Source organism: Rissa tridactyla, chromosome 4 (assembly GCF_028500815.1).
Source record: "Rissa tridactyla isolate bRisTri1 chromosome 4, bRisTri1.patW.cur.20221130, whole genome shotgun sequence".
NCBI lineage: Eukaryota > Metazoa > Chordata > Aves > Charadriiformes > Laridae > Rissa > Rissa tridactyla.
The window spans coordinates 87,289,855-87,305,500 of NC_071469.1; the positions used below are offsets into that span (position 1 = coordinate 87,289,855).

Consider the following 15,646-nt stretch of genomic DNA (forward strand, 5'->3'; position numbering starts at 1 on the left):
TGGAGGTATTTTGGAGCACGTGGGCACCATTCAGAGCAGGCGGATGGTTAGCAGGAAACACAGACTCATGGGGAAGCGCTCCACATCTTCTTCTGTTAAACCTAACACAGAAGTATGGGTGTGGAGGCACAGATGCTAGTTTGCAGAAGACAGACCTTCATTCTGGGTGAACAACATTTTCCTTCTGTTTTGTTTCTCACATTAGAGCGTGTTCCTGACTTTCCCAAACCGTAATCTTTAAAATGATTAAATAAATCATGTGAAGAGCCACAACAAAAAAAATATACTATTCCCTCAGCCCTCAAGCTATTTCCAACTAATTTAGTGTTGTGGTGCTACTCTGCGCACCAGAAAGCTAGTTTTCAAGAAATGCTTCAAAAATTACAACAAAAATAAACTTCTCATGGCACTATAACCCAAAAGCTGAGAACCTGTAAGTAGAACCGGTGCAATATTGATAGGCCAAGACCAAAGGCTGGCATATTTTTGACCCCAGCTTCAACTGTCTATGGTAATCTACCAGCCTCTGCTTCTGATTCTGATTCCAAATTGTCCTTTTGTTGGTATTTCATCTGCCACACAGGCTGATGGAGAAAGCAAGCCGTTGTCACCATACCATTAGTCTGATGTTCAATGACACATGGCACCAACTGTATGCTGTTCTGTCATGGCTCCCACTCTGTATTTGGGTTCACGCATGATCTTCATTAGGCGAGACCTGCAGGACTCTCTGTGCCTCAGGCAGTTAAAATGACCACCCAGGTCTCTCTGGTAGGTGGAGGAATCACAGGAACCAGAGGAATCAATTAACAATTTCGTATTTTTGTAACAGACTATGTGTTCTCCTCTGTGAAATTACTTATCTCTCCTACCAAGAGAAGAAGGTGAATGAGGTCTTGCCTCCTACAGGTGCTCCCAGGATGACAAGTGACAATATCATTGCACATTTTGGTAGAACAAAAACTGTGAAGTCCATCTCCTGTCTAATAAGGGAAACAAGCCTCAAAAGCTACTTTCTTACTCCCAATGCCAGATTTGACTTTATCAGGACTTGATCGGGATTAGATCACATAACCTCTTTATATTTACTCCTGACTGCGTATTTTTTGGTGGCTTTGTGCTTCTTTTACTCCTTCATTGTCATAATACTCTGGCAGCATAGCAGAATGAAAACAATTAGTACACTGAAACATAGCTGGCAGCTGCAGGCACCAGATGTGAAGCACTTCAGTGTATTTTCTAGCAGGAGTAGCAGCAGCTGGTTCTCTGGGAAACTGCCTGAACTCCTGCCTTATTTCACTCCTGGCTGTTACCAGTCCGAGTGGTCCATGAGAACCGCGTAGGGTCAGTCTGCAGATGGGTTTCTTTGCCCTTCAAATAGGCCGTTTTCCTCCCTCTCACTTCTGATTCAGTGAAATCTGATTATACAGCACCACCTTGGATTATTTACAAGATATGTTTTGGGGTCTGCCAGAAGAAATGGACATGCTTCACTTTCTTGATGAGTCAGTGGTCATTTTCCATTTGCAAAACGTCTTTCTAAACCAGGTAGTAATTGTAGTAATGTTTCCCACAGAAATGGTGTGCCCTCTTGACTCAAGGGCCAAGGTGATGTAGGTAGGAAGAAGACTCTCCTGAAGCCAGGTTCTGATCCAAAGCAGTCAGCATAAAACTTTTTACTTGCTTTAGATGATGCCCATAAACCAGCAAATACCTGTCAATGAGAGTGGAAGATCTTGTGCTGCAGGAATCAGCAGACATCAGCTGCTCACTTATGTCTCAGCCTGGAAACTGTCCTTTCTCTGCACCCTTGCTTAAGCTTTTACTGCTAGAAGCAGGATAACAATCTGATCATCAGTATATGATGTTGGGTGTGTAAAAAATATCCATATGGCCTTCAGCGTGGCTTCCAGCGTGAAGAGAAGCCAGCACACAGAGGAAAAAAACCTGGGGGCTGGGAACACTGATGTGGTAGGCTGGTCTCTACAGTGATTTCACAGACATCCATTGCATAAAACATAACGTAGAGCGGACTATAGGGAATGATACTTTGTCAGAAAAAGTAGCAAAAAAGTGCAAAAGTGACAGAAGCGTTTTTCTTGTCCGTACTGTAATCATCCATAGTAGGCTGCCAAAAATTCATCTTGGACCTAGCCCAAGATTGGTATTTTAACCTTTAATTTATACTTGCATCTAACAAAACAAATGGCATAACTTTCCATCAAGTGTTAACAAGAAATGAAAGTGGGTAGCCACATTTTTAGAAAAGTTGAAACTTTCTTCTCCAACACTGTGTTACAGCATTTATACCTGTCCCTTACCATGACCAGCTTATACTTTAATTACAATATTGACTTGAAATATTTCTTGAGGTTTAGTGTAGCCTAATTTTAAGACATACTGTTTTGATGACTTCTTCCTAAAAAAAGAATGAGTGTGTGGCATAAGACAAGCCTGCTCAAGGTACGGTTATTTTTAAATGTTCACTCTCTCTGCTGAAGTGCAATAATCTGCATGAAGAAAAAGCAAATCTGTTTTTAATTTCATGATTTAAAATAAACTAATTATATTCTGGTGTTACATAAATTTTATATCTCATGGCAAAGAAACTGCAGATCTGAAGAGTAATCCATGTTTCATTAGTTTGTGTATTCTGCCACAGAATATAATATTACGTTCTTAAATTAGTTGGAAGCCACACTGTGCTGCAGAGTATAAAAACAAAAGTGAGGGCTCAAGCTAGGTCAAGCATATTTTGTATAGGTCCATTAAAAATCTCATTCCATTAATATTAATAAAGATGTTGAGACACAAAAGTCCTTCAATTAACATATATTAGGCAGGCAGGCACAAGCATTCAAGTGATCCCACTGTGAACAGCAAGAATCCAGTCCTCAAAGAATAAAGCCGTGAGTGTGCTGTGTACATAGTGGGGCACCTAGAAATGCTAATGCCACAGAAGAGTGAGAAGGCAACGCCCTATTGTCTGTGCAAGTAAATATCACTTTATTGCCTCAGCTTCCTCTTCTATTAAGTCGGTTTGAGCTGGGCCTTGTTATTCCAGTAAGAATAACTTCAAGACCTATTATCTTTGCCATCAAGCTTTTTTCTTTTCCTATTTTTTGGCAGGAACTAGCTGGGCAGCCACATATGAGATTTAGGCAAAGGATTTTCATCTGACTATACAACTTGTTTGTAGATTTCCCTAGCTTATGAACTAACATTGTAAAAAAGAAATTAACTTGCATGTTCCAGAAATTACTCTGGACAATAATGGTTCCCACGGTACTGAGCTTCGACCATCAAGACTCATTCACTTGCATATGACCTGATTATTTGACATTTCTTCACCCTCATTCTTAGTGACTTCCGAGCATGATAAACAACAAAAGGTTACTGATGTCAACCTATTATGAGCCAGGATGCTGTTCTCCTCTAACACACAGTAAAGCCAGTACTGAAGCTTAATTAATACATGCTTGTAAATGTGCTGAGTTGCAAGGCATTATGATTTCAGGTTTCTTCTGTAAATGTTTACCTCGAAGCTTTGGTCTATGCTCTACTGTCTCAACCAAAGATAAATTCTGCTTCCATCAGCTATTCACATAGCTGGTCAAATCACTGTCAGAGCAAATCAATAGCAAATTCCTTTAGCATACTGTAATTTATGGTAGACCTGCAGCAACAGAATTGGGATTAAAACAGGATAAGAAAAGGCAAGAAAAAACCAACATTTCTGCTCCCAGTGACATGATCAAAAAGACAGAGGAAAGCCTTGTTTGTAATGTAATTATCCATTAAAGTTCAATTCAGATACCATTTAAGAGCTAGTCGGAGCCTTCCTAACCCAAAATGAGTGGTTTTTAGAAAAAAGATACTGAAGTCTGAGTTTCAGCTGATAAAACTCACTGTAGGTTCACTGCTAGCTCTCACTGCAGAGATAACTAAGTTTAACCCCTCTCCTGCCAGCTCACCGAGAGAAGACCATTACACAGTGAAGCACCCGGAGCTAACAGCTTCTCTATGTCATCAGGAGTCAAGTCAAAGGGAACGCTTCTGATGACTAAAAAGGCTGCTGACTTTAATGGGGCTGCTGTCAGGTTATCACTGGACACTGCAACTTCCAAAAGGAGAAAGCAGGTATTTTCTAGAAAATCCCTAGAGAGCTATATATCTGTAAGACAACAACATTACTCGTGTTCGGGAGAGAATGAAATCAGATGCAAACAGCTCTGAAATTGTCTTAAAGAATCGAACAATACTTTATTGGGCATCACAGCTTTGGATGCCTTTGTCTAGCATGGCCCCTGCTTTTAGCTTGCCCCGCTCCATGGACAGCAAATTTCAAAACCACAGACATTGAAAACAGTCTTTAGACCTCCATCCTTCTCTCGCTGTTTGCAGTACTGGACAGCAGTCCCAGTGAGCAATCTACCATCTCTTTCAAATAGTACAGGACATGCTCTACATCAGAAACACAAACCCTGCCATAAAAAGTTGCAAATTAGAAAACATTATCTTAAATACCTTGTAGACTTAAACATAACTATGACAAAAAAACCCCATAGGTGCCAAAATGACTGAGGGACTAATAGAGTTGGTAACAAACTCCCAGTGACCATCCAGACTGGTTATGACTGGGCAGCCTACATTGAATCAAAGTCAAGTTCCCAACTGAGTCCAAGCGTGCAAATCACAAAGCTGTCATCACAATCAGGGCACTGGTTTTGCCAAGAGGCTGGGTAGGGAGTAAGCTTGGGAAAAAACTGTTTAAAAACCAGTTTTGATACCATTGTTTGCTCAAATTAAGTGGTCTCTGCAGCAGGGCCAGGGCACAACCAAGGTACTCCTGTGCTTTCCACTCACTCTACTGCTGCGTGTCAGGTACACAGATCTAGGAGTGGGCTGCTTGAGTTGGGTTGGAACTACAGCTTCACAGACTGTCATTGTGTTTTGGGTAAACAAAAGCCTTTACAGTCCGGGTCTGCAAACCTGGTATCTTCCTCAAACACTTCTGAAGTGCAGGAAGAAGGGGGAAAAGACAGAAATAAAACCTTGTTTAGGTTAATTATTAGTGACCGAAAGCTGCTATTAGCTATTTGAATCTGCCTCTAAAAAGAGAAACATTTTAGATGTTCAGCAGTTCACAGCTGTGCAGAAGAGAATATGTTGCATCTCAGCAGCAGAGATGGCATGGTCAAATGAAAATAGTGGCGCTTAAAATAAAAATCCTCATTTACATCAAAGACATCCTGTTATGAAGAGGTCAAGTCTGTGCAGACAGGTCATCCTTTCCTGACCCGCATGAGGGCATTTGACTATAAGCTTCTCTCTAATGGACTAGGGAAAGTGTGGGAACTAAGCTTTTTGGAAAGACTTTGCTGCAGCAAGAAAAATGCTGATGTTTCAAGTATAGACAGAGTCTACTAATTCCTTTAGAAATTATGATAAGACTGCTGCTCAACAAGAAAGGCCAGGATGAAGTATCTATGTACAAATGGTTGGCTGCCTGTTTCTGGAACTGCTTTAAGGGTGCAAGCAGCGGTGCTTGTAACAGCCTGAAGTTTGGTCTGAAATACACTGACAAACAATACTTTTAAAATATAGTTTTTAATATAAAACCTGGAAGAAATGCAACCTCTCTTACTTTTCCAGTCCAGCGGAAGCAGATTATTTCTCTATCATTAATCCTCTTTAATTCCATTTCTTAAGCATCAGGAATCAGTTGGGTAAAAATGCCTGGAATAATACTGGTTTTGTCTTGCAGAGATAAAGCCAGAGTTAAACAGAAAGCTTATCAGACAGATATGGAGAAGGGCAATCAATAATCTAATCACACAATTCATTCCCCATCAGCAGTCAATTCAAGGCTGAGACCAGAAACAGTGTATTGTATCTGTCTAGCATAATTTAAAATGTCTTCAAGAGTATGGCTTCTTCTTGTTGTCACCTCATTTTTCTGTAAAGGTTTTTCTTATTTTTATCTTTACCTTATCATGGACTGAATAATGGCAAAGCGTCCGTCAAAATGGTGGACTAAATGATGATCCTGTAAAACACGGTTTGCATTTTATAAAGGATGGAGATGTAACAGTGTGTGAATATAATGAAAGTCAAACAACTTGTATGCCAGATGCTGATCATGTTGTGCTGGTATAATGGCAGAAAATATAGGATTTGTATATTGACTTGTGGATCGACTAAGAATAGTTTTGAGAATGAGTCAAATCATCGATTCTCTACTTAGTTCCTCTTCAAGGTCCCACTGGGACAAATTTTGTCCTATTTTTACAGCTGTAGGTTTCTAAAGGAACCTCATTGCGAACAGCAATTATTTTGTACTTTTACCAGCAGTCTGGCTCACTGATTTTGATGGGAGTTTGTCTGCATAAGAACCTTGGGATTTGTCTCAACATATTTAATTGGACTTAAAGTGTGAGCTCTAGGAATAAGAGGCTGTTGTTAGCATGAACTTAAATAATGCTAATACAGGGTGCAATTAAACGACTACAAAGAATGGGTACATGAGTTGCCTTGCCTGCCTGCCTCTTAGGTGGCCAGACTGCATTAAGCAGCTTTAATTTTGTGGCTTCTTTGATACTTTGAGCAAAGTCCTGCCCTCAGACATGCACACACAACTTCCATTGAATTAATACACCTCCTGTTTATCTCTCAGTGCTACATCTAACCCTTTCTCCAGTCGTAGACTCCTCTGACAGCTCGGTGAGTGTAACATGATTCATCCTCCCCTCCTCTTTCTCTTCCCTTGACTAGACACTAACAAACATAGCAGAACTTGAGACAAGCGAAAGAGGCCCCTTATAATGAAAGATTCAATCACGTCTTACCAAAAACAAAGGAGGGCACTAGCTAGTGCATGAAGCTGACTCCACTCTTCTAATTGAGGTACATAAATAGAAGGGAGAGAATGGCCCACATTCACCTCTAGTGTAAGCAGGTGCAGCATCCTAGGCCTCCATGCTAGTGCATCTGCTTAGGGCTGAATTTGGCCCAAACAGTAAAACTGCATATCATACAGTTTTAAAGGACCTGATCTATTCCACTGAATTGCACTGATTTTCTCTCTGACCCAAAATACACACGCATGTTTCCTCTGCGATGTAACGGTAGGAGAGTTCCTGTATGTTGTACGTATGTTTCTTTCCTCTGGGTGCATGTTTTGTACTCGCTATATACTCTCACTTGTCTCCTCCACCAAATAGCAGCAAATGCCATATAATAAACTACTCATTCATTACATTCATTATTTTCTATGTTGTGTATTGGACTGTAGCGTAAACTTGTTTGACTTTGTAAGAGAGAGTTCGTGTTCACAAGGGAAACATGACTTCTGTCCAGTTCTGTAGAACACAACTGGACTACTGACAACACTGGGGTTCTCTTGTATCCTGCCCTGATTTACTGTGTGACTGCAAACAACTCACTTTATACAAGAGATTATGTATACACAGTCCTAACATAAACAGCCCATAAGGAGACAGAAAGGAGACAAAACCTAGCATATAAAGAGAGACAAACAACACCCAGTTTACACATCGACTAGGTATACAGTAGTAAGGCTTTTAAGAGATAATGTCATCATGAAAGGGGAGTTAAAGATTGTGACCCTACAAGAGATATGTTTTTTAATGCAGATGAGATAGCAAAACATGTGGATGAGGCAAGAGGAATGAGGTAGGAATCCAGATACAGCCACAGTCCTAAAAAACAGTTTCTTATTCTAACAGTGGCCAGCACCATCTCCTTCAGAAAAACTGAAAGCCCCTGCATTCTGTGGATTTGGCATAGTCTGCCTCCAATTCAATAGCCAAAGGCAATTATAAGTAATAAAATATTACTAAATAATAATAGTAATAAAAACATAGTTTAGAAAAAAATTTAATTTGGGAAGAATGAACAGCTTGAATTGGAGAACATAAACAGAGGATGAAGCTGCAAGACAAACCAATGGCCTGGATATATCAATTGGGAGAGCACAAGGGATTGAAGGAAACTCCAAGAAGTCATGCTGGAATAACAGAAGAGTTTTATTAGAAGTAATAATGAATATCAGAGGAGAAAGGAGTTCAAAATTTTGCATTCATTTCTATTTGGGCCACATGAAGATGATGTCAAAGAGAGAAACTAGCTTTGTATTTGCTAACATTAATGAACTCATTGACCCAAAGTTGTAAGAGTTTAAAAAAATACCTCTGAGAGTGAGAATGTGTTAACAAAATACATGAAAATGAAAAAAAAAAAAAAATGATCACAACTTCTTTGGAGGGAATGTATCATATTCTCCACAGATAGTCCAGAACACATTTTTCTGAACATAAACAAAGTACATCCACCTTTTGAGCATTTGTGATAAAATGACTGAGCAAATCCATGTGATGTAAGCCTGAATTTTAATAAATATGTCATACTCTTTTATCGTTAAGTAAGTATGATGCTGGTACTCAATGCCTGGTGGTGAAATAGACAGTTAGGAAGATCTAAACAAGATTTCTTGCATACACGTTAATTTCATTTAAAAAAAAAAATAAAAATCATAGCTTTCTTGCTGCATAACAGATGCTCCAGCAAGTAAAGGATGCCGACTGAAGCAGGAAAGGGCAGAAGAGAGAAGAAAACAAGTTTCCTGTTAAAAATCAAAGCACCTAAACACTTTGGTGGTGAAAAGGCAAGAAACAGTACTGACAGTAAACCTGCACACATTCTCCTAAAATGCCAGGATCATAAAAAGATCATAGATCCAGTTTTGCCTTGCGACACATCAAGAAAATTGTGTTGACTGATGGAAACGCTTGGTCTCAAAACAACAAATCAGCATAAAGAAGTGGGGCCTTACTGTTAACTAAGCTATTAAAACTTGACTAAGATACACACATCCCTTAATAGATCTATACCAAAGCAACAAACTCTTGCTCCTTTCCAGTGTTAAGTTAAGGTCATCCTGCCTAACAAACCATTTCATATAGACCCTCTCAAAAGTCTACTCTGCAGGCAACGGCAGATAACAGACAGCTGAATGACTGAATACTCTAGGTCATCCAAAAAATTAGATCAAAGAGTCCCCGTAGTCTATTGAAATGCAATTGCTTCCAAATCACATTGTGGTGTTCCAGGCTTGAAAGAATGGGTCACTGCAGTTTTATTGTAGAGAAGCTATTGCTAATGAAAGGAACAATGGAAAGATTAGTGCTACCAACCATATAGAAGAAACAACACTTTCGGTTTAATTGCAGTGAACAAAGCAAATAGGAAAGAAGGGCAACCAAGTGACAAAAGTAGTTGGCGCAAAGGGGATATAGAAGCTATTCACAAGGTTCTCTTGATCAGGGCACAGCGTCCAGACTTAACATATGATTACTGAATTTGGATCACAGTAAAAATGACGTGGTTGTCATTACAGACAGCTGACGACACATTTTGAAGATGTCAGACTGAGAGACTAAGAATCCTGTTGATAATTTGCCTGGGACACATTAGATGCGCTGAAATTAATAAATGGATAGAAAGGAACAATTACACTTTATTTGTGATAGCTACTCTGCAGGAGATTATTATTCGTAAAGATCTACTTCATTTACCAGGTTAAAGTAACAATTTAAGGTGAAATCTATTGAACCTTGGAACTGATTAAGGAAAGAGAGAGATTCTAATTGGTGATAATCTCGGTACTGAAAAAGGTTCTGCCATAATAAATTTGTTCATGCCACAATATTTATTCTCTTTTGATCAGTTTCTGGATCTTGTCTAAGTGAAGCTTACCAGTCATAACAATCTCTATGTCGAGACAGTGGTAAAAGATCCATTTCAGTCTCAGTTAAGATCACCACATTCTGTTTCTCTGTGACCTAAGGCAGACTTGAACCTTCCTTCTCCAGACAAGACTTGACAAGCCCAGCTTCACTTAGCTCATAAAGCATGTTAAAAAACAAAACGTGACCAAACAGGGGCGATCACCCAAAGTGTAACTGTTGTGTGTAGGTAGAGCATTTCTCTTAGAGGAAACGACAAACTGCAATAAGTGAAAACAGGGCTTTTTTCTGAATAAATATGGTAAAAGCTAGCAGTTGTGAAAACGGAGCTTCCACAGAAAAAACTAAGCACATTCAGCACTCCAAACACAACTTAAAACACAAAGGAAAACTTCATTCCAGTTCCTGGCACCTGCTCCAAAGTCGCATTTGCAACTGTTCAAATGAACTATAAGATACTAATTCCTCTAATTTGCTGAGAAAAAAAGTAGGGCATTCAAAATATAATCCAGACTACTTCAATCAGTTATCAGTATTCATCAGCCCTTCCTAATGAACAGTCTTCTTAAATCACTGATTACTGTTTCAAAGGAAACACTGGGTGTCTCAAGTGCTCCTTTTTTAGTCCCATCACAGAGTTTAATAGCCCTTATGGACAAGTACCTTTGCAAAACAGATTTCTAGAGGGTGACCCAACATATCCTCTGGACCTCAGTCGACCACAAAGCATACAGAAAGCTTCATATACCTAACACTATTAAATGTCACTGCTTTAATCTGCATCCATAGGAGATTGCTTTGCAAGTGCAAGGGCTTAAACCTAAAAAAACATAAATAACTATTAATTCTGTAGATTATTCTTCTGAATTGCATCAGTAAAGACTTCTCTGCAGGCAATGTGCACTGTCAAACTTATTTGGAAAAAAAATCATTTACGAGTAATAATTTTTCATTATCTTGGAGGACAGCCATAAATGGAAAATATGCAATGATAATATTTAACACATTCATAAGAGATAAACTAATCAAGACTTATAAATGCGAATAAGGCTGGAATTGTCAAAGGAAACAAAGGGAAATTGGTTCATAACTCCTGCTGAGCTAGGAAATTCACCCTTCCTTAAAGCAATTGACAAACCTAGGTATAATATTTTTTTTCTCACAAGCTTATGGATTGATTTTGGGTTTTACTTATAGTAGTTCACAAAGGCAGGAAGAGTATTTACTTAAGATCAAGCAAAAATGTACAAACTATCACAAACTACAAAAAATGAAAAGTGCTACGGGATAATTACTACGACTACCAGCCAGGCTTCTGGTTTTTTTTCCTGAAAGACTGTGATCAAAAAATACAAAGGGTCTGATGCAGTGCATTGGCCATAGCTAAACTTCTTCCGTTAAATGCAATAGCAACTAGTGGTATTAGGAAAATCACCAAATGGTGTATGGTATCCTGAATATTATATGAATTACATACCTTTAGCTACTATTCCACATATGACAATACTTTTAATGCTGATTTGTTTTAAATAAGCACTTACCAAGCCTACACATGTAGATATGGCTACCGAAGAGGTGCTATCATTCCTTATAAATCCCTGGTAGAAGCACTGCTCAATGTCATGTTCCTGAGAATTTGAGACTCCATCTTTCCCAAGTACCTGGACAATGAAACTGTTGCTTAAAATGGTCGAGGGTTTAAGTTCTAAGTGAAGTTCCTGTCCAAATGCTGAAAATTTGTAGTGCAAGGAACTCTTTGAACTCTGAGTTGATCTCTTTCTCCTAGTACTGTGCAAAACATCATGTGAAATGTACGATCCACTGGAATCCACTTTGACAGGTGTCACAAATACATAATCTGTAACAATAGAAAGTTAGCCATCAGCTTTTGTATCCAACAAATAGGGTAAGTGTCATTCTAACACGGTAAGCATCAGGCTTTCCCTATGGCACGAAGCATTCCCCCATTCAGGGAACGGCCCGAAAGCTCTGCAGGCTATGTGTGTATAGGCTTGACTGCATAAACTGCCCCCTGTAAATCACACAGGCTCTCAAACAGTGTTTGTTTCCTTTCTGCCCCACTGAGAGGTACAGAGTAACTAGCATAGCTGTGAACATTCCCACAATCACTCTTCTGAAGACATTTGTCATCACCAGCAGATCTGTAGACTTTCCCCTCCCCCTGTATTAATTGCTGTCAAATGGGAAGGCCGCTCTGGTTTGAGAGGTTTTTTCCTTCCCTAAGAATGCAGCAAATATTATATCACTGTAGGGGCAACCATGACTGAGACTTTGTAGAACTGTACCACTTGTTCAAATGGATTAAAGGATTAATTTATTAATGCCTTAACTGAGTGAGACCTCATCTCTTTGTAGTGACTTGATTAGACTGGGTTTCAAATTGTAACTGACCTTCAGCAGAAAGAGATTACATCCTACCTAATAACCTTTAGTCAGCCATTGCTAATTGCATGTCAAAGAAGTTTACTGTTTTGGATAAAATATGTGAAAAATTATGAAACCATTTGTGAGGAGACAACTAGGATCTACTCACAGCCACCTAAGAAGTGAAAAAATAGAGGCCAAGATTCAGCTAGCTGCCTAGGCAGGTGACCAGCTTGAAGTACATCACCATTGCTCTTGATGTAGCCAAACAGGGATCACGTGTATCCTGGAAGCTGGGTCTGAATTTTAGTTTGCTGAACTAGGACCTCTGTAGCTATTCCTGGTTATATGAGTAATTATGCTGAATAGATTGCTTCCCAATCCCCTTGCATTTTTGAGCTGTATTTCTCTGTGAATACTTTAAAATGTCCATGCACTTGACAGTAAAACAAGCCGCTTCTCTTCCTAAATTGAAATAACACCATTAAAAAGTAGAAAACACCCTCCTGCTTGTGTTGTAACAGATGTTGCAAAAACTATCAGTCTCTTTGCCTGAATAGACTTTATTGGACACACATTAAGCTGAAAACATAACCACCATTAGGTTGTTTTTCCTTAGACAGTGGAAACAATACATCAAGAACTTTCACTTTCCTTGAGTGGTGTTAATCAACGGCAGAAGTTGAGGACACTAAGCAGGCTGGTAGCCAAAAAATGCATGCAGCTGCTGGAAGAGGGAATCCCCCAGTGATCAGAGGATAGGGTGCAAGAGGGCTTTCCTTTCCGCACCCTGGTGTGGTTCTCTATTGTACTTTGTTCCCACTCACACCCAATAAAAAGCATATACTGCACTTCAAACTTCCCAAAGTCATCAGCATCTAAGTGTTAGTCTCTGCAACCTGGGAACAAAAAGCTCCTGAGCTCTCACTCACCAAGTCCTTTCTTTCCAAGTTTGTTTTCCCTTATCCTGCATTGCACAGCTTCTTCCACTCTCCCACCCAAATCTTTTCATTACTTTTGTCTCATTGCTTCCATAACAGACACCGGAGGTTTTGTTGTTGTGGCTACGTACACATTCATCTTTCTAATTGCACATGTAAATGTGGATGTATTTACCATCTCATTCATTTGCTTCTCTGTTACATGTTGTTCCTTTTAGCTTTTGCACACAGGGCTTAACAAATTAATCTCTGCCCATGGTTAGCTATCTCATAGCAGCCAACTCGCTTTCACTTTATGTTCCCCGAACACTGTGGCTTCTTCCCTTTAAATGCTCAGTCCACCAAGAAAAAAAAAAAAGCATCCATGCAAATGTTCATATACACAGACACAGAAAGAGCTATACAAACCATGATTCAATTCACTGATGCTGTCGCTGGTTAAAGCTGCTGCATGAGACATGCAACAGAGGCAGCACAGCTGAAGGGTCTGCAAGAGAACAAAAAAAAAAAAAAAAAAAAAAAAAAAGAGAGAGAGAAAAGGAGTATTGGGCGAGATTTACTTGACAAGGGGAGGCAGAAAGACAAGGCACCAGAAACTGCAGTAACCTGGTATGAAAGCACACTAGGCGACTGCAAAAGAAAGTGCTCTCGACCTGCCTTTACAGTGCTTCCAAGCCACGGGAGAGCCGGGAATTGCATGGAGCTGCCGCCGAGAATCGCAACAGGTACAGTCCAGACGACAAGCAGGAGACAGTCCATGTTCCGCCGCGCACCTGGCCGTGCTACCTGCTCCCCGGAGCGTGCGGCGGCCGAGCCCGGATCCCCCGCATGGTCACCTGGGCTCTGCCCCGCAGCAGCGGCCGCGCCGGCCTGCCCGCAACACCGCGCCCCCGCCCTGCGCGGCGGCGGAGCCCATGGAGCGACGCCCAGGTGAGCGCGCCCTCGCCTCCGCCGCGCACGCTTTAAGCCGCCGCCGCCGCCGCGGGGCAGCGCTGCCTCCGGCGCCGCGTCTCGGCGCGGCCGCCGCCCGGGGGGCGACGCGGAGCGGAGCGGGCGGGACCAATGGGGAGGCGGCGGCGGGGCCGGGCCGGGCCGGGGCCGGGGCTGGCGGGGAGGCACCTGGGAAAGGGGGTGGTGTGCGGCCCCCCCCGGAGCTCGGGGGAAGCGAGGAAGCGGCAGCGCCGGGGCACCCGGCACACCTGTGGCCATCTGCAGAGATGGGGGGGCTCCAGTGGGGCAGGAGGGGGGCCGAGATGGGGGGCCGACACACGGGGCTTCATCAAAAGGACCAGAGCTCTCGTGATGATGCCGGGAGAAGCGGAGTCAGGTATCAGCCATTCAGCTTCCAAAGGACCATTCACTTGGACAGAATATGTTGTTATTTTCTATTATTTTTAAAGGTATCTTCATGGGAAAACAAACAAACAAACAAAAGAATCAAACAAAGATTATGTTGCCTGGGAAGAAGATACAGCTTTGATAGCCAAGACCAGTTACACTGATGTCCATAAAGGAGCTGACGTTCACACCATGGTTTACATGCATTGAGCCAAATGCAGCACCAGGTTCTGGTCTGGACTAATCTAGTCCATGCTATTTGGGTTACACTTTCCCTTCTACAGAAAACTTCAGTAAAGGACCAAAGACCTAAATAACCTGAAAGGAAATTGAAGTATTGAAGTGAATGGGACTAGTCCAGGCTGGAAATCAATGCAGAACTTGTTTCTGACGGTTTCAGCTGCACTTGGAGAAATGTCCCTCACCTGATGATCTCCCTTTTGTGCTAGGGAGTTTTACACTATGAGTCTCAGTCCAATCTGACTCAAAATCTCCCTTGTCCCAGGGTCACACCATGAAAATGAACGGTAGCTGTGTCAATTTAAGGTGCCTGGCTGCCCCAGTTGTCACACAAGCTGGAGAGCACAATGGAAGCCGAGGTGAGCTGGAGGTCATCTCCTCTATCTACCTCCTTTACCAGGGGGGTTGTGGTAACCAGTTTGGGGCAGTGGATTAGACAGATCAGAGATATTTTTCCTTCTAAAGCATTCCCTGTCTTTAAACAATAAATAAGTTCCCAGCTATGGAATTTCTCCTTCTCCTCTCTCTATTTCCCAGTGGGTTTTACATTATCACCTTGCTGAATATATTATAATAAAGTTTCAAGACCTTTTTGTACTAGTGCACCTGTCACCTCCCACTGAGTATATTCAAACAAAATAGCTGGCTACAGGTTTACGATGGTCCCAGTGGAGCAAAACACATAAAACGTGCTGTGCATGGCAGATAATATGAGAAAAATATAAAATCATTGGGCTGTAATTTTATTATCAGACCTCAACACCCTGAACAGACAGACTTGACTGTTTTCAGTACACTACCTGACTGTGAAGACCAACATTTTATTTGCTGGGAGGGGAAGGAAATAAATACAGTTCTATAGCAATTACAAGAACTGTTTAAGAAAGAAAAAGCCAATTTTCAGCATAAACTTAGCACCACTGAAGGGAGTTTTGCTCTCGATTTCTGTGGAGTTAAGATTTCACCCTGGGGATT

At 41.1% G+C, this 15,646-nt stretch overlaps 1 protein-coding gene across 2 annotated transcripts in view; it reads right to left on the reverse strand.

Annotated features, from left to right (window-relative positions):
- Positions 1–14,059, reverse strand: part of ADAMTS18 (ADAM metallopeptidase with thrombospondin type 1 motif 18) — a 79,291-nt gene extending 65,232 nt beyond the window's left edge. The window contains exons 1-3 of one of the 2 annotated variants that reach the window (XM_054200867.1): positions 13,751–14,059; positions 13,502–13,580; positions 11,309–11,625 (exon numbers count right to left, since the gene is read on the reverse strand). In XM_054200867.1, the coding sequence (XP_054056842.1) occupies positions 11,309–11,625; positions 13,502–13,580; positions 13,751–13,852 (498 nt within the window). In that variant the 5' untranslated portion in view covers positions 13,853–14,059. Of the gene's footprint in view, positions 1–11,308; positions 11,626–13,501; positions 13,581–13,746 lie in introns of both variants that reach the window. The other variant, XM_054200868.1, reaches the window with a different exon arrangement.
- Positions 14,060–15,646: the final 1,587 nt, after the last annotated feature.